Source organism: Nicotiana sylvestris, chromosome 5 (genome assembly GCF_000393655.2).
Source record: "Nicotiana sylvestris chromosome 5, ASM39365v2, whole genome shotgun sequence".
Classification (NCBI taxonomy): Eukaryota; Viridiplantae; Streptophyta; class Magnoliopsida; order Solanales; family Solanaceae; genus Nicotiana; species Nicotiana sylvestris.
Genome location: NC_091061.1, coordinates 172,929,365 through 172,954,228, shown reverse-complemented (window position 1 = coordinate 172,954,228; position 24,864 = coordinate 172,929,365). Strand labels below are relative to the sequence as shown.

The following is a 24,864-nucleotide window of genomic DNA, read 5'->3' as shown; positions in this document are numbered from 1 at the left end:
TGCGACTCCAGGGTCGCCTATGTGTTCCTAATGTTGATGGTCTGGGGGAGAGGATTCTAGAGGAGGCACACAGTTCATGGTATTCCATTCATCCGGGTGCTACGAAGATGTATCGTGACTTGAGACAGCATTATTGGTGGCAGAGGATGAAGAAAGACATAGTGGAGTATATGGATAGGTGTTTGAATTGCCAGCAGGTCAAGTATGAACATCAGAGGACGAGTGGCCTACTTCAACAAATGCCTATACCAGAGTGGAAGTGGGAGCGCATTACTATGGATTTCGTAGTTGGGTTGCCGTGGACTTTGCGGAAGTATAACGCAGTGTGGGTCATTGTTGACAGGTTGACCAAGTCGGGCCACTTCATTCCAGTGGCGACTACTTATACTTCAAAGAGGTATGCTCAGATTTACATCCGGGAGATAGTCAGGTTGCACGGTGTGCCTGTTTCCATCATATTAAAAGAGGCCTCAGTTCACTTCCTATTTCTGGAGAGCTATTCAGAGTGAGTTGGGGGCCCGTGTGGAGCTTAGCACAGCAATCCACCCTCAGATAGATGGGAGCGGATAGTTCAGATCTTGGAGGACATGCTTAGAGCATGTGTGATTGATTTTGGAGGACAGTGAGATCAGTTCTTACCCTTGACAGAGTTTGCTTACAACAACAACTATCAGTCTAGCATAAAGATGGCTCCATTCGAGGCTTTATATAGTCGATGGTGTCGTTTTCCTATCGGGTGGTTTGAGCATGGTGAGGCTAAGTTATACGGTACATACTTGGTGCAAGATGCCTTGGACAAGGTAAAGTTGATTCAGGAGAGGCTTCGCACAACTCAGTCAAGAGCTACGCGGATCAGAAGGCGCGTGATGTATCATTCATGGTTGGCGAGAAGTTCCTCTTGAAAGTCTCGGCAATGAAAGGTATTATGAGGTTCGGGAAGAAGGGCAAATTGAGCCCAAGATTCATTGGCCTCTTTAAGGTGTTGAGGCGAGTTGGAGAGGCTTGCTTTAACCCCTAGTTTATCGGGAGTTCATCCAGTTTTCCATGTGTCCATGCTTCGGAGGTATCTTGCCGACTTGTCCCATGTGTTAGACTTCAGTACTATTCAGTTGGATGAGAGTTTGGGTTATGAGGAGGAACTAGTTTCCATTGTTGATAGACAGGATCGCCAGTTAAGATCCAAGAGAATTTTAGCGGTGAAGGTCTAGTGGAGGGGCCAACTAGTCGAGAAGGCGACCTGGGAGTTCGAGGAGGACGTGTGGAGCAGATATCCACATTTATTCAGCACCTCAGGTACTTTTCTATGTCCGTTCGAGGACGAACGTTTGTTTAAGAGGTGGAGAATGTAACGATCCTACTGGTCATTTTTCTTTCTAGAACCCCATTCCTTTAAATAAAACTTCTCGCGCTTGCTTAAACTAATTTACGACCTGTGGGGATGGTTGGTTCGGGATTTAGAAGAGTTTGGATTGAAATAGGCTCATTTGATTCCTTAGGATTTTCTTAAAAGATAAAGTTTGACTTTGGTCAACATTTTTAGCAAACGGATCCAGATTTGTTTTTGACGATTTCGGAGGGTCCATAGGAAAATATGGGACCTGGGCATATGCCCGAAATCGAATTCCGAGGTCCCTAGCCCGAGTAATGAATTTTTATTAGAAATTGTTAAACTGAAATTCTATGGATTTAAAGAGACTAAATAATGATTGATCACATTGGTATCGGGCTCGTATGTTGATTCCGGATCCCTGTACAGGTCCAATATAATATTTAATACTTGCCCGCAAAATTTAATGTCAATCCGAGTAGTATAAGTACGTTTTGGCACGTTAGAAATGAATTTAAGAACTTGAAGTTCATAAGTTTGAATCACTTGGTTTTAGGGGGTGATTCTTGGATTTAATGTTGTTTCGGGCATTCCGAGGTTTCGAGCGAGTTCGTCTCATGATTTCAGACTTGTCGGTATGTTCGGGCGGGGCTTGGGAGCCCCGAGCATCAATCGGACGAGGCTCGAATGAAGTTGGAAAATTTGGGAAGAGTTGAAGCTTCAGGTTGCTATCATAACCGCACCTGGGATTGGTCAGCCGCAGGTGCGAGACCGCAGAAGTGGTCCACCTATCGCAGATGCGGCCAAGCCAGGCCAGGCCCAAAGCCGCAGAAGCGGCTGTCTTTCCACAGAAACGGACCCGAAAATTTAGCTTGTATCTCGCAGATGCGGCCCAGCGGACCAATTGAGATTCCGCAGAAGTGGGCCCCTTTCCGCAGATGCGGCCCAGAACTGCAGATGCGGAAATCACTGAAGCAGTGAGCTTTATTTAACACGGGCTCCAACCATTTTTGCCCATTTTCACTCGTGTATTGGGCGATTTTGGAGCTCTTGAGAGGAGATTTCCGCATAGCATCTTGAGGTAAGCTCATCCCCCTTATTTCTAAGTTTAATACTTGAGTTTTGGGTAGACTAACACTTAAAGATTAGGAAAAATCAAGGGATTAGAGCAAAACATGGGATTTTGATAAAACTTAGATTTTACCATAAATTGGTTATGAAATGAAGTAGAAATCATATATTATTAATGCTTAGGGTATAAAGAACAACTTTCTTTGAAAATATTTTCGGAATCCGGGCACGTGGGCCCGGGGTTGGATTTTAGGAAACTTGTGTTTAGGTTGGTAAATTGCTTCAATAGTTAGAATGCGATCTTGTGAGCTTGTATTGACTAGTTCTTACCTCATTTAACTAGTTTTGGATCGTTCGGCTCCAAATTGAGGGTTTGAGCTCGTTCTTGGTATTGGAAGTACACTTTGGAGCGAGGTAAGTCTCCTTTCTAACCTTGTAAGAGAGAATTGTCCCCATATGTGTAATAATTAAATAATTTGCTACTAAATGCTGGGGCTACGAATGCACTAGGTGACGAGATTCCGTGCATAGCTACTATTATGTTAATTGTCTGGGTAGTTTAGGACCCGTATCATGCCATATTTGCGAATATCTATATATCTTCTTGCTAATGTGATCACTTAGGATATGCTAGAGAATTGGAAAGGAACATAAGTGAACGTATAAACTTGTATGAATTTATTTGAATATAAATGCGCCTTCATGTGTTTCCCTGATGATAATTGATATTTGTGGATCGGGCCGATCGCCTCGGTAGAAATAGATGCATCTATGGTTCGCGCCATTCGACCCTCTGGCAGTGCACAATTTATTTTCTGTTGGATCGGGCCTTCGACCTCGGCATAATGTGCGCATGATATCTATGTGAAATCTTATTCATGACTTGCTTTGTTAAGTGTTTGAAATGTAAATGGCTAGCTGTAATATTTTTAAGGACATGACTTATTACTTCTTGCTATAAACTGTTGATTTATTGTGACTTCCATGCTTAGCATAATATTTTATTATATTATTTGACCCTAGTAAGTATCAAGTCGACTTCTCGTCTCTACTTCTTCGAGATTTGACGGGATACGTACTAGGTACGCAAATCCGGCCCTGCATCCTCAACACCCTATCATCTCCAATGGTCACATCTCTAGCATCGTCATGCTGAACTCTATCCTTAAGGACGAGCAAGTGCGGATCATCATACTGGCGCTCTCTGATGTGATCATATAAGGAAGACAGAGAAACCACACAAGCCAATACCTGACTGGGCTCTGAAGCATCTAATTACACGAACCGATTGGCCAAGGCCTGAACATCAACCCCAAGGGGTCTTTCCCTAACTGGAATATATGCCAAACTCCCCATACTCACTACCTTTCAGCTCAAAGCATCGGCCACCACATTGGCCTTTCCCGGATGGTACAATATAGTGATATCATAATCCTTAAGCAACTCCAACCATCTCTGCTGTCTCAAATTAAAATCCTTTTGCTTGAACAAATGTTGAAGACTATGATGATCAGTGAACACCTCACAAGATACGCCATACAAGTAATGCCTCCAAATCTTCAATGCGTGAATTATGGAAGCCAACTCCAAATGATGAATGGGGTAGTTCTTCTCATGGGGCTTCAACTGACGAGAAGCATAAGCAATAACTCTATCCTCCTGCATCAACATACAACCAATTCTAACTCTCGAAGAATCACAATACACGGTATATGAACCTGAAGCTGATGGCAAGACCAACACTGGAGTTGTGATCAAACTGTCTTGAGCTTCTAAAAGCTCTCCTCACACTCGTCCGACCATACAAATGAAGTACCCTTCTGAGTCAACTTGGTCAAGGGCGATGCGATAGATGAGAATCCCTGAACAAACTGGCAATAATAACCCATCAAACCAAGAAAGCTACGAATCTCTGTGCCTGAGGACGGTCTGGGCCAACTCTGAACCGCCTCTATCTTCTTCGGATCAACCTGAATACCCTTGTTGGACACCACGTGCCCTAAGAAAGCCACTGAACTGAGCCAAAACTCACACTTGGAGAATTTTGCATAAAGCTTCTCCTCCCTCAATCTCTGCAACACAACTCTCAAATGCTCTGCGTGCTCCTTCTAACTACGCTAATATACCAGAATATCATCAATGAAGACTATGACAAACGAGTCAAGATAAGGCCGGAACACACTGTTCATCAAATGCATGAATGCTACTGGGGCATTGGTCAGCCCAAAAGACATCACCAAGAATTCATAATGACCATATCGGGTCCTGAAAGCTGTCTTAAGGATATCCGAGTCCCTGATCTTCAACTGGTGATAACCTGAACGGAGATCAATCTTGGAGAACACTCTCACTCCCTGAAGCTGGTCGAATAAATCATCAATGCGAGCCAAAGGATACTTGTTCTTAATTGTTATCTTGTTCAACTGCCTATAATTAGTACACATCCTTATAGTGCCATCCTTCTTTTTCACAAATAGGATCCGCGCACCCCAAGGTGACATACTAGGCCAAATGAACCCTTTATCAAGGAGTTCCTGAAGCTGTTCTTTTAATTCCTTCAACTCTATTGGTGCCATATGATACGGCGGAATAGAAATGGGCTGAGTGCTCGGCACTAGGTCAATACCAAAATCAATATCCTTGTCTGGTGGTATGCCCGGCAGGTCTACAGGAAACACATCGGGAAAATCCCTCACAACTGGAACGGAATCAATACTGGGAGTCTCAGCTCCGACATCCCTCACAAATGCTAGATACGAAAGACACTCCTTCCCAACCATATGTTGGGCTTTCAAGAATGAGATCACTCTGCTAGGAACATAATCAGTCACACCTCGCCAATCAATCCATGGCACACCCGGTATAGCCAATGTGACTGTCTTAGCATGACAGTCCAAAATAGCATGACACGGAGATAGCCAATCCATGCCCAAAATGACATCGAAATCCACCATACACAATAATAAAAGATCTATACGGGTCTCCAGACCCCCAATAGTCACCACATATGACCGTACACACGGTCTACAATAATAGTATCGCCCACCAGGGTAGATACATGAACAGGTAAAGCAAGATTCTCACGGGGTGTACCCAAATAACGAGAAAAGTATGATAACACATAAGGAAAGGTGGAACCAGGATCAAATAATACAGAAGCATCTTTGTGGCAGACTGAAACAATACCTGTAGTAACAGCATCTGAAGCAATAGCATCGGGTCTGCCTAGAAGTACATAGAAATGGGCCTGACTGCCACTTGATCGACCTCCCCCTCTGGGGCGACCGATAGCTAACTGACCTCCACCCCTAGCTGGCTGGGCGGGTGGTGGTGAAGTAACTGGCGCTAAAGCCGATGACTGACCCCTCTGTTGAGATGAGCTCACAAGATGACGAGAGAACTACCTCCACATATGACCCATCTTACCACACTCATAACAACTCTCAGGTGCTGGAGAAGGGAACCCCTCGCACCGAAGTGACTAGCAGATGCACTCGGCATAGAAGAGCCCTGGACTGATAGAGCACAGGACGAACTCTAAGCTGGAAGGGCACTAAGTGATGACTGGCCCTAATGAGAACTATGAGAACCATGACCCGATAATGCCCCACTATAACCTGGGCGAGCTGGCTGAGCATGCCTGAATGGACGGCCTCTGCCGTGCTAAAACTTACCCCTCGAAGGAGTACCACTGTATCTACCAGATCCTCGAGACCTCTTGGTCTCCCTCTCCTCGCTCTCCTGGCAACGAACATACTCAATCTCATGGGCAATATCCACAACCTCCTCGAACGTAGCACCAATCACCCTCTCCCTGGTCATGATAATATGAAACTGAAAAGTGAGGCCATCAACAAACCTCCTAATCCTCTCTCTATCTGCCGGAACCATCCAAATAGCATGACGAGCTAACTTGGAGAACCTCATCTCGTACTGCATCACAGTCATCTCTCCCTGATGCAACCACTCAAACTCCCTACGTAGCTCCTCTCTGTGGGACTGAGGCACATACTTCTCCAGAAAGAGAACGGAGAACTGCTGCCAGGTAAGGGGTGCTGCACTAACAGGCCTATGCCTCTCAAAAGCCTCCCACCAAGTAAAGGCAGCTCTAGAAAACTTAAGCGACCCCGCTGGTCTCTAGAATAACTGTTGTACGAAGCATCCTCTAGCACTTATCTAAGAAACCATGGGCGTCGTCGCTCTCTGCACCACTGAAGGTTGGAGGCTGAAGCCCGGGGTCGGATTTTTAGGAAACTTGTGTTTAAGGTTGGGAAATTGCTTAAATAGTTAGAATGCGATCTTGTGAGCTTGTATTAACTAGTTCCTACCTCATTTAACTAGTTTTGGATCGTTCGGCTCCAAATTGAGGGTTTGAGCTCGTTCTTGGTATTGGAAGTACACTTTAGAGCGAGGTAAGTCTCCTTTCTAAACTTGTAAAAGGAAATTGTCCCCATATGTGTAATAATTGAATAATTTGCTACTAAATGTGGGGGATACGAATGCACGAGGTGACGAGAGTCCGTGCGTAGCTACTATTATGTTAATTCTCTGGGCAGTTTCAGACCCGTATCATGCCATATTTGCAAATATCTATATATCTTCTTGCTAATGTGATCACTTAGGATATGCTAGAGAATTGGAAAGGAACATAAGTGAACGTATACACTTGTATGGATTTATTTGAATATAAATGCGCCTTCATGTGTTTTCCTGATGATAATTGATATTTGTGGATTGGGCCGATCATCTCGGTAGAAATAGATGCATCTATGGTTCGCGTCATTCGACCCTCTGGTAGTGCACAATTTATTTTCTGTTGGATCGGGCCGTCGACCTCGGCATAATGTGTGCATGATATCTATGTGAAATCTTATTCATGACTTGCTCTGTTAAGTGTTTTAAATGTAAATGGCTAACTGTAATATTGTTAAGGACATAACTTATTACTTCTTGCTATAAACTGTTGATTTATTGTGACTTCTATGCTTAGCATAATACTTTATTATATTATTTGACCCCAGTAAGTATCAAGTCGACCTCTCGTCTCTACTTCTTCCAGATTAGACGGGATACTTAATAGGTACATATTATTTATGTACTCGTACTATGCTTCTGTACTTAATTGTAAAGGATCTTAGGCAGCTACATCTGGTTATCAGTCTGGTGCGCATCCTTGAGCCGAGTGCGAGACTTCCACGGTGAGCTGCTCCCCTCCTGTACTGTTCAGTAGCCTGATGGAGTCTCTCTTTATGTTTTTGTTGTCTATTCTATTTCGGACAGCAGGATAGATTTATTCTTTTGTATATTCTGCTAGTTGCCCACAACTTGTGACATCAGGTCTTGGCACACACATTAGTAGACTATTCATTTGGGAATTGTATAATTATTTTTGGTACATTACTGGTCATTACTTGTTTTAACTTTAACTTAAGAAATTGCTGCACTTATTTTGATAAAAGTAAAATGAGAATTTATTTATAATTCCGCGTTTGGCTTGCCCGACAATGGTGTTGGGCGTCATCATGACCTATAATGGAAATGTTTCGTGACATATTCCGCTGCAATGGATAAGGAGCATAATACACTTGCCTAACATTATGTGCAATTATTAAAGGATCATAGCGATTATACTCCTTTGTATGATTAACCTCAATTATGTTGTTTTGATTGTGTACTCTTGTACCTCTTGTTGGATTTGGGTCAAACCACTTGCATCTAAAGAGTATCAATTTCTTAAATGACCAACCTGTATATTCTAGTTCTATTATTTCTTTGAGCACACCATAATAACCAATATCTCCAACTTGGTTGTCATCACCACCTTGAACCCACACTCCAGTGTTGTTGCTATTTTTATTTTTAGAGCAATCCTTTGTATGAAACTTATAACCATTCACAACGTACTTAGACATTGTTGTGACCTGAAACCCAGGTCCCCAAGATATATCTTTCAAAAATTTATTTACACCATTCTTTGGATCATTTACCTACATATTGTTAAAAAATTCATAAGTTAGCATAACTTTCAAACATTGTTTACCTACATAGTGTTAGAACATTATAAGGATAAACTTACAAATTATTTGAACCACGTATCAAATCTCGTATATACAACATCATGGCCAAATTGACCCACGAAGTGACTGTGACACATCAAATATTTTTAGTAGTTGCATTGAGATGTAATCACAGTAAATTTTATATTTTGATAACTACTAAATCAATACTTACTTGAGAAATGGTACAACTTCGGGACAATTTAGCAACACATGAAGTGTAGCTGACTTGTACTCCATATCACTCAAACTTCTCTTTCTAACATCCTTAGAACATCGGTGTCATGACCCTAACCCGGACCCGGTCGTGATGGTGCCTCTCGTGAAGACAAGGCCAGCCGACATTTCCCGTTTTTCAATTATTAACAGTTAAGCATTTAAGAGACGGTCTAAACATAACAAAATGAATCCGAAATAACAGTGATAACATAAATACGTGGAAGAACACCCATACACAGCCCTAACCGGGGTGTCACTAGTCATGAGCATCCATAAGTCATAATACAAATCCGCTAAGTCAATAAACTAGTACAACTGTCCGAAAAGAGATAGAAGTGATAAAGGAGTAGAGACACGGGGCTGCGGACGCCAACAACTACCTCGTGAACTCCGAATGTCCGCCTAAAACTGGAGGGATCAGCACTCGGGAGCGGAACCAGCTACGCCTGAATCTGCATATAGGGTGCAGGGAGTAAAATGAGTACTCTAACTCAGTGAGTAACAAATGTAAGTAACGACTGAAAGTAAGAAAACACGCAAGGCACAAGGCATTCTATAATGAAGCAATCAAACCATTTAAAAGCAGTAAACCAGTGAAAAGTTAAGTAACAATCCTTTTTCAACAAGTAAACAGGTAATTGACAGGCGGTTAAGGTAAAGTAAACAAATAGAAGTTCACCCCACGGGCACAGTATCAACAAATCCGCCCCTCGGGCAACATCTTAGGATAGTACCAGCCCCTTGGGCCATCACATAGAACAATACCAGCCCTTCGGGCTCAATCTCACATCACAATGCGTACCCGCGCTCACTGGGGGTGTGCAAACTCCTAGAGGGGCTCCTTACGGCCCAAGCGCAATAACAAGCCATCTCTTGGCATCAAAATTAGGCCTTCGGCCTCATATCAATCAAGTCACCTCGTGGCGTACATATCTCAGGCCCTCGGCCTCAAATCAATATCAATGTTTCCTCACAACATAGGCCATCGGCCTTACTCAGTCAAAAAATCCTCACAAGCCACTCGGGCAGTAGTAAAACATGTTTCTCAGCCTGAAAATATTTTTTAAAAGATCATGTAAGTGTTTAAAATAGAGTAAACATGGCTGAGTACGAAAACAGTGAAATATAACATGACTGAGTTCAAGTATAAAGTCAAAACAATGAGTAAATACCAGTAAAAATCCCCGAAGGGTTCAAATAATTGGCACAAGGCTCAAATATGGCATTCAACCCAAATAATGATGAAAACAAGTAGATTTCAGTCAAATACGCGTTAAAATCATCAGTGGGGACGGACCAAGTCAAAATCCACAATAGTGCACGACCTCACGCTCGTCATCAAGTGTGTGGCTCACCTCAATATAACACTACGATGTGCAATCCGGGGTTTCAAACCCTCAGAACATCATTTACAATTATTACTCACCTCGAACCGGCTAAATCTCTAACTCGTGACGCCTTGCCCCTCGAATAGGCCTCCACTCAAGTCGAATCTATCCAAAATCAGAACGAGGACGTCAAAATATGCTAAGGGAACGAAGCCCAAGCGAAAACTATCATTAAAGGACAAAAATCTCGAAATTACCAAAACCCTACCCCCGGGACCACGTCTCGGAATTCAATAATTTTTACACCAATAGGTTCCTTATCTCCTTACAAGTTCATACATATCACAAGTTCTTAAATCGGAGTCCAAATGGCCCCTCAAATCCTCAATTTAAGTCTCTTAATCTCAAGCCCTAATTCTTCAATTTTAGGCTTAGATTCCATGATTTATTAGGTAGATTCCACAATAGAATCGAGTTTTAAGTCCAAAATTCTTACCTTCAAATGTTTCTCCTTGAATCCCTCTTCAATCTCCTTCAAAAAGCTCCAAAAACGACCAACTATGGAGGAAATAAGCCCCAAAATCGCGGACAAAACGAGCTTAAAAACCTTCTGCCCAGACATTAATTCCTTCTTCGTGAACACGGTCAAAGCCTAGCGTTCCCGAAGCACAAAAATTCTGATGACCAAAACTCTCCTTCGTGAACGCAACCCTACCATCGCGAACGCAATGCTTCAGCCTCTCAAACCTACGCGAACGCGACAATGCCTCTCGCGAATGCGATGCATACTAACCCATCCCTTCGCGAACGCGGGACTCCCCTTCGCAAACGCGAAGGCAAAACCTGACGCCTCTCTTACTGACCCTTCGCGAACGCGAAGACCAAAATACCTGCAACTGCTGGAACTCAAAATTTGCAACTTTCTTAACTTCAAAATGATCCGTTCAACCCCTCGAAACTCACCCGAGGCCCCCGGGACCTCAACCAAAGGCACAAACATAACCCAAAACCTTATTCAAACTTGTACCAACCTTCAAAACAACTCAAACAACATCAAATCAACCAAAACACATCGGATTCAAGCCTAAGTTTCCAAAATCCTCCGAATTCCGCTTTTGATCAAAAACCCAACCAGACCACGTCCGAATGACCTGAAATTTTGCACACACATCCCAAATGACACAACGGAGCTACTGAAACTCTCGGAATTCCATTCCGACCCCTATATCAAAATCTCACCTACCAACCGGAAATCGCCAAAATATCAACTTCACCAATTCAAGCCTAGATCTACTCCGAACCTCCAAAACTCACTCCGATCACACTCCTAAGTCCCAAATCACCTCTCGAAGCTAACCGAACCACCGGAACTCACATCCGAGCCCTCTAACATAGAAGTCAACATCCGATTGACTTTTCCAACTTAAACTTTCTTAAAAGAGATTAAGTGTCTCAAATCTTACCAAAATTATTCCGCATACGATTCGACCAACCCGATACCACAAAACACGGATGAACAAAACATAAAGAAGCAAAAATGGGGGAAACGGAGCGGTAACTCATGAGACGACTGGCCGGGTCATCACAATCAGCCTGGTTGATTGAATATGGACATAAGCGGATATAATGGATCATTCACACATTCGACCGTGTGCCTGTTAGGCCTATTCCTAGCACATGGCCGGCACATTACTCTCAAAATAATAAGAACAAAAATGAGCAATTTCCTTTGCAGGATAAGCTTCGCATATAGATCCTTCAATCCTATTCCTCTTGTATTTGCCAATTGTCCTACATAATTTCAGGTTAGCCAAGAACATTCAAATAAAATAGAAAATTACATCAAACTTATAATATTACCTATCAAAGGGATACATCCATCTGCATTGAACAGGTCCTCCAAGTCGTGCCTCGTGTACAAGTTGGATTGGAAGGTGTTCCATCACATCAAAAAAACAACATGGAAATATCTTTTCATCTTAGTAGAAGTTACACGAATGTTCTGATCCATCCGGAGTAGGTTTTATTCCCTTAATGTGGAAGAACACAAGTATTTAAAAAACAAACTAATCTTTGTGATGGGTTTCCAGATTCTTTCAGGCAAACCACAAAATGCAATAGGCACTAAGGTCTCCATGAAAACATGACAGTCATGACTTTTCAAATGGCTCAACTTCCCTATCTCCATACAATTTTTTTCCAAGATTCGACGCATAATCCTCAGGCATCTTCAATTTCGTTACCCAATCACAAATTTGCCGTCTTTCCTCCAAAGTGAATGTGTAACTTGTTTTGGGCTTGAATATCTTACCATTGTTTTCTGTCTGCAAGTATAATTCAGGTCACCTGCAATATTCTTGTAAGTCCATTCTAGCCTTCGGGTTATCCTTTGTTTTACCTTTAACATCCATCACTGTGTTGAATAAATTGTCAAAATAATTCTTCTCAATATGCATGACATCAAGGTTGTGACAGAGAAGATTATCCTTCCAATAAGGCAACTCCCAAAATATACTCTGTTTCATCCAATTATGAGTAACACTGTATCCAGGGAATCTATAAGGTGGAGCTTTAGTAACTTTACTGAAGTTCTGGACCTTCTCCCAAATTTCCTCACCTAGAAGTATCAGAGGTGGAGAATCATATTCCATTTTATTCTTTTTGAATGCATTTTTCATCCTTCTAAACTCGTGATCAGGAGGTAAGAATTGACGATGACAATCAAACCATGATTGCTTTCGGCCATGTTTTAAAGTGAACTCTTTACTATTTTCCATGCAGTAAGGACAAGCTAGCTTCCCAGCAGTCATCCACCCAGACAACATTCTATACACAGGAAAATCATTAATTTTCCACATTAAATTAGCACGCAAATTGAAATTCTGCTTGGTTGATATGTCATATGTTTCAACACCATCATACCACAATTGTTTTAGCTCATCAATCAAAGGTTGCAAATATACATCAATCAAAATTTTCGGATTACGTGGACCGGGAATAATACAATTTAAGAATATATGTGGACTAGTCATGCACAAACCAGGTGGTAGATTATAAGGTGTAAAAAAGACAAGCCAACATGAATATGTTGTCGCAGATACAGAAAAAGACGTGAAGCCATCCGCACACAGACTTAACCGAATGTTCCTTGGGTCACTAGCAAAATCTGGATATGTCCTATCAAAGTGCTTCCAAGCTTCTCCATCTGAAGGATGACACATAACACTAGGTGGTCTTCTATTTTCAAAGTACCATCTCATATGAGGAGCAGAACTCATCGACGCATATAACCTCTTTAACCTAGGGATAAGAGGTAAATAATGCATTGCCATGATAGCGACCATATTCCCGCTGGAAAGCCTCTTGAAACGAGGCTTTTCGCAAAATTTACAATTGTTTAAAGTTGCATCATCTTTATAATATAACATACAACCATCTTCACAACAATCAATTCTCATTGACGAAAGTCCTAACTTAGAAACTAATCTTTTTGCCTCATAAAAATAACCAGGTAATTTGATATTAGGGGTCAACTAGTTCATTCATAAGGTCAATGAAAGAGTCCATGGCTACTTGAGAAATATTCCAATCAGATTTGATACTTAGTAATCTAACTGCAGCAGACAACTCAGAGTGCGGAATTCCTTTACGTAGTGGATGACTAGCTTCCTCTAACTGTTCATAAAAATATTTTGCGTCATCATTAGGAGTTTGTTCAACATTTTCATTGGGCTCACCCCCTAAGTGCATCCCAAAAGCATCGGCAACCATATCATGAATTCTAGAATCACGATTTGTATTCTACACCGACCTACTACTTTCACCCACAACCATGTTATGAAATATCCCATGGCTACCATCGATCTCTCCATGATTAGTCCACACAAAGTAATTCGCTATAAACCCTTCCTATAAAGATAAAGCTTAACTTCCTCCGATTTTCCAAACTTCATACAATCGCACCTAACACAAGGGCACCTAATTACTCCTTCACTTCGGTATGGTGGAAGTGACATTGCATGTCTAATAAAGTCATCAACCCCTTATACAAAATCCTCCCCCAATCCCCGCCGATTAGGATAATTCCTATTGTGCATCCAAGTATGATGTTCCATCTATACAAATAAAACAAGAAAAAATTAATTTAGTTAATTCATATCCTAATCTTTTTTTAGTTAATTAATTTCATATCCTAAAAGTTCAATTCATAAACTAAAAGTTCAATTCATAAACTAAAAGTTCAATTCATACACTAAAGTTTCAATTCATATCCAAAAGGTTCAATTCATAAACTAAAAGTCCAATTCATATCCTAAAATACTCAATTTATAAACTAAAAGTTCAATTCATATCCTAAAATTTCAATTTATAAACTAAAAGTTCAATTCATATCCAAAAAGTTCAAATCATATCCTAAAATTACAACTTATAAACTACAAGTCCAATTCATAAACTAAAATTTCAATACATAAACTAAAAGTCCAATTCATATCCTAAAAGTTCAATTCATATCCTAAAATTTTAATTTATAAACTAAAAGTCCAATTCATATCCAAAAAGTTCAATTCATAAATTAAAAGTTCAAATCATATCCTAAAATTACAATTTATAAACTACAAGTCCAATTCATAAACTAAAATTCCAATACATAAACTAAAAATCCAATTCATATCCTAAAAGTTTGATTCATAAACTAAAAGTCCAATTCATATCCTAAAATACTCAATTTATAAACTAAAAGTTCAATTCATAAACTAAAAGTCTAATTCATATCCTAAACCCTAGATTCTAACTAAACTACCAAAACAATACAAAGTATAATTCAAATCTAACTAAACTAAATTCAACACTAATTAAACTAATTAGTTAATAAAATTAATTAACAAAACTAATTAAAACAAGACCTAAACCCTAATCCTCAATAAAATACAATATTCAAAGAATTAAAACACTAATTGAAACAATAAAGTACAATATTGAAATAATTGAAACAAAAACTAGAAATAATAAAGATTCAAGGTTATAATTCAAACCTAGATTTTTTTTAGGCAGATTTTTTTAGGCAGAGAAGGAGAGGGGGGGGGCAGTGGTGTCGTGGACGGTGGAAGTCCGACGGTTGTAGTGGTGGCGTAGGGTAGGGGAATGTGATTTGTGTGAGGGAAATAAAGAAGGGGAGGGGAAGGTGTTGAGAGAGAGTTGGGGAAATTTTGGGGAAGAAAATAAGAGAAATGGGGGGGGGGGGGAGTCTGTTATTGGAAAAAGCGACCAACGTTGGTCGCTATTTTTGATCGATAATTAAGTTTTGACCGTTTGACCAAAATAGCGACCAATATTGGTCGCTATTTCTAAACAAAATTAAATAATTTTTTTCTTTTTTGGTTTTTAAATATTATACGCTATAAAAAATTATTATTAGCTATAAATATTTATTTTATTTGACTATAATTATTATAAATAATTATAAACTATAAGTATAATCTTTAAAAAAATTATATTAACTAGGTAATTACTTTTAATAGATTATAATAGCATGCATGTAAAGGAATTTTTTAAGTTATATTTAAGTATATGAGTAATTTCATACACACGCATAAACTATATTGCAATTGATGATCAATCTTATACATTACTACGTACGAATAATTAATGAATTGATAAACCAATATAATATTATTCTATTAATTGATATAATAGTATTCATTATTTGTATTATAGCAGAGTTAATAAATTACATTTATTCATCACTAGGTTATAAGTCGATGAATCAATTATAACAGATTAATTGATATAAGTCGAGACGTTTTGTTTTTAATATTCAACAATGCATCTGAGTAGGTTATAAGTCAATGAATTAATTTACAAGTGTATCAATCCCTAAAATATATATATAGATACACACACACACACACAGACACTTCACTGTAATACTATAACGTATATATAACTTGTTATAGTATATGTTAGTGTGTGTATATATATAACACACACACTTCGTGCTACTTTAACTATATATATAACATGTTATAGTATATGCTACTGTATTCATTATTTGTATTATATTAGAGTCAATGAATTACATTAATTCATCACTAGGTTATAAGTCGATGAATCAATTATAATAGATTAATTGATATAAGTCGAGATGTCTTGTTTTTAATATTCAACGATGCATCTGAGTAGGTTATAAGTCGATGAATCAATTTACAAGTGTATCAATCCCTAAAAGAACCCGACCCTATGTTCCTAGCGCTTCATGTTCTTATATATATATATATATATATATATATTGAGAGAGAGAGAGAGAGAGAGAGAGAGAGAGAGAGAGAGAGAGAGACATACACATAGGCACTTCACTGTAATACATTCATTCATCACTAGGTTATAAGTCGATGAATAAATTATAGCAGATTAATTGATATAAGTCGATACGTTTTGTTTTTAATATTTAATGATGCATCTGATTATGTTATAAGTCTATGAATCAATTTACACATAGATATATTTGATGAAAAATTATATTTACTAATTAGGATCTTGGCAAGTCTATCAATCCCTAAAAGAATAACCTACTCAGATGAATCGTTGAACATTAAAAACAAAACGTCTCGACCTATATATATATAACACGCTTCGTTGTACTACTTTAACTACATATATAACATGTTAGAATATATTTAGTGTATTCATCCCTTGTATTACAAAAGTGTTAACGGATTACATTTATATTATTTAGATAGTAAATATAAAAGTGATTTTTAATTTTGATCAATGTTGACCTGAAAAGAGACCAACTTTGGTCGCTAATTATCCAAGCCAATTTTAAATAATATTTATTTATATTTTATAAAATATTTTAAATAATAATATAATTATTAAAACGTTATAACTGGGTCCGACATTAGAGACCAAAGTTGGTCGCTAATTTCAATATTTTTTTGACCAAGCAAGTCTGACCAGTCCGATCAACATGTTGACCACTTTACCGAACAAAAAGTGACCAACCTTAGTCGGTAAATTATTTAATAATTTTCTCCATATTAGAGACCAACGTTGGTCGCTTTTTTTGACCAACCAACTTTGGTCACAAATTTTTGGTCGATAATTCCCAGATTTCTAGTAGTGTAGAGGCAATTGTAATAGGTACTTAGAGTATTCAAGTTAGAGTTAACTTGAAGTTGTCGCAATAGTTAGAGGATGTTTGCCACAACGGGATTAGAGTCAATCCTAGGTTTACAAAAGTATTTTGTAAATGCAGTTTTTGGCTCCGTGATTTAGTGGAGAGTTTGGGAAAATCTTACTGAGAAGTAGGTCGTGTTTTTTTCACCTTTTGAGTCAGGTGTTTTTCACGTAAATACTTGTGTTCTTTACTTTCTGCATTTACTATTTTAGCAATAGTAGGTTAAGGAACACTTAGACGAATCAAGTCCTTCCATAATCAATTTAAGGGAAAATTGGACACCACACAAATCACCCTCTTGTATGGTATTAAAGTTAAAACATCAAATCTTTATACTACTACTTCTTTCACGTTTATCAAAACGCTTGTTATATCGATCAAGCACACCTAATTTAATCAAGCCTGAAAATATTTTTTCGTTGAGCCTTATTAGAGTTTATAGAACTTAAACCACTTTGTAAAAATAACATTAAACAAACACACACATTAGCATGTCTAGTTGAGTTGATATTTCGATCTTGATCATAGTTGGTCTTAACAAGATCAGAATTCATTCAGAGGTATTTAATATATCGTAACAAAATTAGATGAGTGAATTTTGAACTCGTGAATATCTTTGGATTTTGTTGAAAGAAGTGGACGAAATGAATAATAATTTAACAAGAAAAAGTTGGATTATATAATAGTACTAAACACTAGTGTGTCAATTGGTGCAGCACAAAATAAGGATCTGCCCTTGGACTTAGAAGTTATAATCCTGATGTTGTATTTGCTATTCTTGTTATTATTATTAGCTGCTAATAATAATAATTAGCATAAGACTATAGACAAAAAGTAGCAGTAGTGTCGTTATCCAAGTGAAAATACTCTTGACCAAATCCTTAATTGAAAATGACACGAAAGTCATTCCCTCTTTGGAAAGAAAATTTGGAATCATTATCAATTGCAGGAAAAAAAAATAGAAAAAAGGATAGAGATAACATTAATGACTGCAATTTGAAAAGGTACGTGTGTTAGGGGAGTAAGAATTAACTTAAATAGTCGTCTATCCAAGTGCTTAAACTTAAAATAGCTGGCAGATGTATAACATATGTATACTATATGTATAATATGTGTATAATAGTGTATAACCATTATATAATCTATGTATACTAGCTAAAAAAGTAAACATTAAATTCCACCAGTTATTTGTGTAAGGATCTCGAAATTGTTACGCAATAGCCGGCCGGATTCCATGTTTACTTTTTTAATCGGTGTATATAAATTATACATTAATTATACACAGTTATACATATATTATATATGAATTATACATATATTATACGTCCACCGACTATGATTAGCTTAAGAAATTAGGTAGGCGGTTAATCGGGTTAATCTTTCCAAACTAGGATCCTTACGAAAGGTTGTACATATATTTTCCTTTTCTCCCTCTCTTTTAGCTTTATTATTCTTTTTCTTAAATTCAATTATTCATTATCCAAAATCACTTATGTGACTAATCTAGATTCAGATCTGAGAGATCTACTAAGAGCGTAAAGCACTCTTTAACAGAGAATTGTACTCCTATCTTATATGGATAAATAACATTGAAATTAAATTAAGCTCTTCTTAATTAGACATAGATATCGCACATCGTCGGGTGACTGTATTGTTTTATTATATTGTATTGTTTGATGAATACATTATTTGGTAGATTGTATCGTTTGCTGTCATTTCATGATGTCACGCACCAAGAAAACAAGATGATTATTTAATACTAAGGAATATTGCTAAAAAAAAGGATATATAAAAGAGTAGGATAAAGTATAAAATATGATTATTTAATATTAAGGAAGGGAAGATGAGAGAAAAAAGCAAGGTGACGACGCCACCACACCAAATCCGTCATTTCATAAAGTGACACTTTTCATCGCTACGTAACGACAGATACAATAAAATTTAAATAACAATTAAAACAAATATTGTATTTAAGGTAACAATATGATACAATACGATAGGTAACAACCATCCAAACAAGTTGTTAAATAGGTAGAGAATAATATGTCCATATGTCAGCCTTCTATTGTCCTTTTGAATTAACCAAAATCCAATTAGTGAAAAAAAAAAATCAACTAAATCCAATTCAAAAGGGTTTTATCTCCACCTCCCATTTCCCTCCTTTTTTTCCCTCCGTTTCCAATTATTTCTCAAATTTTCTTCCTCCCCCACTTGCCACTCTACCCGTAAAAATAGCCATAACGCTATAGTACATAAGTACATGACCACAAGTTTGAAGTGAATTAGTCAGTATTAAGGGTTTCAAATAACAGAAGACGTTCGACTTCACTCAACGAGTGTCAGTTATTTGCATGACGTTATCAAATTCAATTAACGTAAAAACTTCGTGTCACGTCTGTTTTAATGCATGATCAAGTGAACTTTTTTCTTTTATACATGCTAAATTCTTCGCTTTTCTTCTAATTTTGATGTCAAATGTAGATCACATTATCGTAATTGGAGCAAATGCATTCACTATTTTCATCTCGAATTATATATTTAACGTGAGTATTCTTTAACTCACACGTAAGGTGTCATTTCTTGTGGCAGTGACACTTCATATCCATTACCTTAAAGTTTTGAATTCTGATTCTGCCACTGATAGTTAATGTCAACTCTAAGTAATTCTCCCCTCCCGATCACCACTTCCCCTACCGCCACCACTACCGACGCCACCAACCGCCGCCTCTCTCTCTCAAAATGGAAAGGTGCAAAACTAATACCACTAGCAATATCATTAGCAATAGGCTTACTCTTCCGATGATTCTGCTAGGAAACTTGGTGCTTATCTTATTCAAGCTCAATTGCAGGTTAGCATTAATTTTATTCTTTACTTTTATTTACTAAATAGTAGTATAGTACTAGTATGTTTTATGATTTTAACTTATATATACTGACAACGTATATTTTTACACTATTTGTTGACTATAACTTGTTATAGTAGATGACCAGTCTTATTTGCATTGTCAGTGTATAAGGTTCTTATATTAGGGCAGCCCGGTGCACTAAATTCCCTCTACGCGCAGGGTCCAGGGAAGGTCCGAACCACGAGGGTCTATTGTACGCAGCCTTACCCTATATTTCTGCAAGAGACTGTTTCCAAGGCTCGAACGAGTCACCATTATGTTTCTTATATTGTAAGGTCAAATTCACATATAACAATAAACAACTTTTCATAAGACATTTGATATGGTAACCTAAAATAGTAACTTGCTATAACAATATGTAACTTCTTCATAAAAAAAAGTCATGTTACTAATAACACTTTTTATGAATGATTATATGTAATAACAATAGTAATATTCCCAGTATATTTCATAAGTGGATATGGGGAGGGTTATTTGTGTGCAGATCTTACTCCTTCTTGGGCAAGTAAAAAAACTGTTTCCGATAGATCTTTAGCTCTTACAAATGATTATATATAATTATTCTTTACATGATCTGATATTATAAAAATTAAATAAGTTTTTGAAAATAAGAAGATCAACACAAAGTTTAAATACTAAAATAAATTGTTTTAAGCATAATATTAATTTGGTATATGACTCAAAAAAAAAAAAAAACCAACTGCCCACTATACTTCTTTTAGATTTAGTTAATTAATTTTAATATTCAGATGGAAGGGGAGCCTTGGCATAACTAGTAAAGTTGCTGTCATATGGAGGTCACGAGTTTAAGCCGTGGAAACCACCTCTTGCAGAAATGTAGGGTAACGAGTTGCGTACAATAAACCCTTATGGTCCGGCTTTTTACCGGATCCCCGCATAGCAAGAGCTTAATGCACCGGGCCCCAGTTTTAATATTCAGATGTTTAGTATTGTGTCTTGTATATTTGAATTCCATTTCTGATAATTCCTATTGTGGTAGTATTTCAATATTTTTGTGGGCATGCAAGTGGCTACATAAATAGTTATGTGGCTTGATCTCTTTGAAGCTATGGCCAAGTGTATAGAGCCCCTGCCAAATGTCTTGTGCGTGGAAAGTTTTTGACAAGTAGATGAACACTTGTCAGTTTCTTATACAAATCTTATAATTATAAATACTCACTTCCTATATTATCCGAAGACATACCAATAAATATTTTGTTCTCTCATGATTGCTAATGATTAGTAATTATCACTACAAGCCTTCTCATTTTTAATTACGTCTAGCCTTTTGTGTGTTCCAATTTCTTTTATAACCTGTGTGTATTTCCTAATTCCAAACTTGTCGGTGTTATTTAATTTTGTTGATTCCGGTATCCTCTAAATAAATAGAGGTATGCTTGTTTAATCCTAGGGAAACATTTCACATTGCTAAAATAGTTTCTTAAGATAGTGCCTAGCACTGCTCAAGTTAATTTGTGTATTTTCGCTCACAAATAATATTATTGCAGTATTATGATTGTTTTTTCCGGTGTCATTTCCCTACACCTATCACTAATGCTATTTATGTTGTGATGCACTTACAGGCTTCTAATAGCTCAAGTGCCTTATTCCTAACAGCTGCTGCAAATAACTTACTGTGTTTAAAATTGGCTGAGGGGTTAGGAGTGAAAACATCAAGTAAATGGCTAACTTGGTTCAAGGTTTCAAGCATACCAGCAATTATATCTCTTCTAGCAAGTCCAGCTATTCTATACAAGATTTTCCCTCTAGAAATGAAGAACACACCAGATGCTCCATTAATGGCTAGAAGGAAACTGGAGCAGATGGGTCCCATCAAAAGTGATCAGTGGGTTATGATGATAGTCATGCTTGTAACTGTTGCATTATGGATTTCTGGGTAATGTTCAAATACTTATGTTTTTATGTGTTCAAATACGGATGGGTCCCTAATGTAGTTTAGTCGTATGTTGCTCGGACTCTCCGAAAATGTTGCCGGATGTGTGTCGGATTCTCTAAAAATAAGATCCGACAAGGGTGCAGCATCATTTTGGAACGTCCGTGCAACATAGAATGTAGCATGAAGGTAATACAAAATCAAGTTATATATACTGGTGAATGTGCTATCTCTATATTAGATGGTGCAATCACTATTTTTCACACTCAAGAAGAAATTTTCTAGTCTTAGGTTCTCAAAGTTAAGGAAATAGACTGTGGGGCTAGCTCAATCTTAAAAGCGGAATGCCCAGTTGTCTCTTTGTATGATTTTGGACAATATCACCTCAACAATATAGCTTTTATTTGGGGTTAATTTAAGCCCAAACGTTCATTTTCTTAACATGTTATTAGAGCCATACGGATCCTTATTCTTGCTTTACCCTATGTTAGGCTCTTATATTATGTTTTTGTTGCTCCGGATGTCCTCCCTGTGTGTGTGCGCTGACGGAGCGAAGGATGTTAGAGTATCCTATATTAGTTGAGAGAATGAGTTGTTGTCTCCTTAATATGGTCTCGGGCGACACCACTCATGAACTAGATTCTGGGATTGAGTTACACTCGAGGTCCATTTTCTTAACAATCAGCATGATATTTACTTCTTTAGATTTACTAGTACTGCAATAATGAGCGAGGTAGCCTGATGCATAAAAGAACATTTCTTGGTCCAAAAGATTAGAGCTTTTGTTGTGTTTATATATACTTAAATACATGTGCTTCATATCCCTCTGCTCATGACCAGATTAACCTCTGCACTAGTCTTAAAATGTTGCCATGTCTTTTCTTTATTTCTCTATTTCATTGTAGCCTATGAAGGCCGGGAGCTTTGGAGCAACAGTTAAGTTGTCTCTGTATAACCTATAGGTCACGGGTTTGAGCCGTGAAATTAGTCACTGGTACTTGCATCAGGGTAGGCTGCCTACTGATGGAACATGCAACTTTGTGGCTGCTTCTACAGCTTGAACCTGTGACTTATAAGTCACACGGAGACAACTTTACCGTTGCTCCAAGGTATCAGGGCCCCTCGTGAACGCGGGATGCTTTGTACACCGGCCTGCCTTTTTTTTTTCTTCTCCTCCTCATTGTAGCCTATGTTTGATAATGAAACAACTTTCCATTTAATACAGAGAGGCTCTTGGGCTAGCAAGTGTTATCACAGCAATGCTAGGATTGTCACTACTTTTGGCATTTGGAATACTTACTTGGGATGATTGCTTAAGTGAAAAATCTGCATGGGATACCTTAGCTTGGTTTGGAGTTTTAATAGGGATGGCAACACAATTAACTACTCTTGGAGTTGTTGCTTGGATGTCAAATGTTGTGGCTAATTTCCTCAACTCTCTTTCACTACATTGGTTTGGAGCATTTTGTATACTTCTAGGAACATATTACTTCATTCACTACTTGTTTGCTAGTCAAACTGCTCATGTTGCAGCTTTGTACCCAGCATTACTTGGAATGTGTTTGGCATCAAAAATTCCAAATCTTCTTGCTACATTGTTATTGGGATACTTCAGTAATCTTTTTGGTGCATTGACACATTATAGCAGTGGTCAAGCTGCAGTATATTATGGAGGTATTTTCTTCAAGTATATTTGATAAATTATCTCCATTAAGATTATGAAGGGGAGCCTTGGAGTAACGGTAAAGTTGTTTCCTTGTGACTTATAAGTCACGGGTTCTAGCCATGAAAACAGTCACTAATGCTTACACTTAGTGTAGACTGTCTACATCACACCCTCTTGGGGCGCGACCCTTCCTCGGACCCTGCGTAAACGCGGGATGCCTTACGCACTGAGATGCTCTATCTCCATTAAGGGGAGCCTTGGAGCAACAGTAAAGTTGTCTTCGTGTGATCTATAGATCACGGGTTCGAGCCGTGGAAGCAGCCACTGATGTTTGCATTAGGGTAGATTGTCTACATCACACTCTCTTGAGGTGCGGCCCTTCCCCGGACCTGCGTAAACACGAGATGCCTTGTACACCAGGATGCCCTATCTCCATTAAGGGGGGCCTTGGAGCAACGGTAAAATTATCTTTGTATGACCTATAGGTCACGGGTTCGAGTCGTGGAAGCAGCCACTAATGCTTGCATTAGGGTAGACTGTCTACATCACACCCTCTTGGGGTACGGCCCCTCCTCGAGCTCTGCATAAACGCAGGATACCTTATATCTTATCTTCATTAAGATTATCTCTAAGCAGTCTAAGATAACAGTTATCTATATTTTGGTAACTGTTCTCTCTTTTCATTTATGTTTTAGGAAGTTGAATAATTAATCTCATTTGTTGCACTTTGGCAGCTGGTTATGTGGAACTACGCGATGTCTTCAAAATGGGGATTACCATAGCTCTTATTAATATTGCCATATGGGGATTAGTAGGAGCTGGTTGGTGGAAGATTCTTGGCCTTTACTAAGACTGAAAAATATGCAAGTGAATCTTGTGTTAGAAAATATGGCAATATTGACAATAGAAGAACAGAAAACACTTGAAGATTTAAATACTGTGTCAATGTCAAGTCACTGTCTTAAAAGCGATTTCAGCTAGGCTAGGTGCAAATCGTTGAGATCAGTAGCTCCCAAAGGTTACACGACACTCTCAAACACGTGTACTCATGACCGGAAGTTCGGAATTTTGCATAAATACAATTGCCCAGAAACTTATTGAAGAACAAGAGAAAGAGAGGAATGTGTTTTCTGTGTTAGTATAGAAGAGAAATCAGAACTTGTATATACAAGTAAGGAGGCAATGGTTAGGTGGTAATAGCCAAGATCTGAAATGGCTGT

The 24,864-nt window shown here is 38.2% G+C and overlaps 1 protein-coding gene across 1 annotated transcript; it reads left to right on the top strand.

The window, feature by feature from the left end:
- The first annotated feature begins 686 nt into the window (after positions 1-686).
- On the top strand, positions 687-24,864 carry LOC104226678 (dicarboxylate transporter 2.1, chloroplastic-like). Its single transcript, XM_070147304.1, has 5 exons — positions 687-800; positions 19,965-20,027; positions 21,668-21,981; positions 23,204-23,652; positions 24,379-24,864. Exons 1-5 carry the CDS (start codon positions 687-689, stop codon positions 24,492-24,494), a joined length of 1,056 nt encoding a protein of 351 aa, XP_070003405.1. The 3' UTR covers positions 24,495-24,864.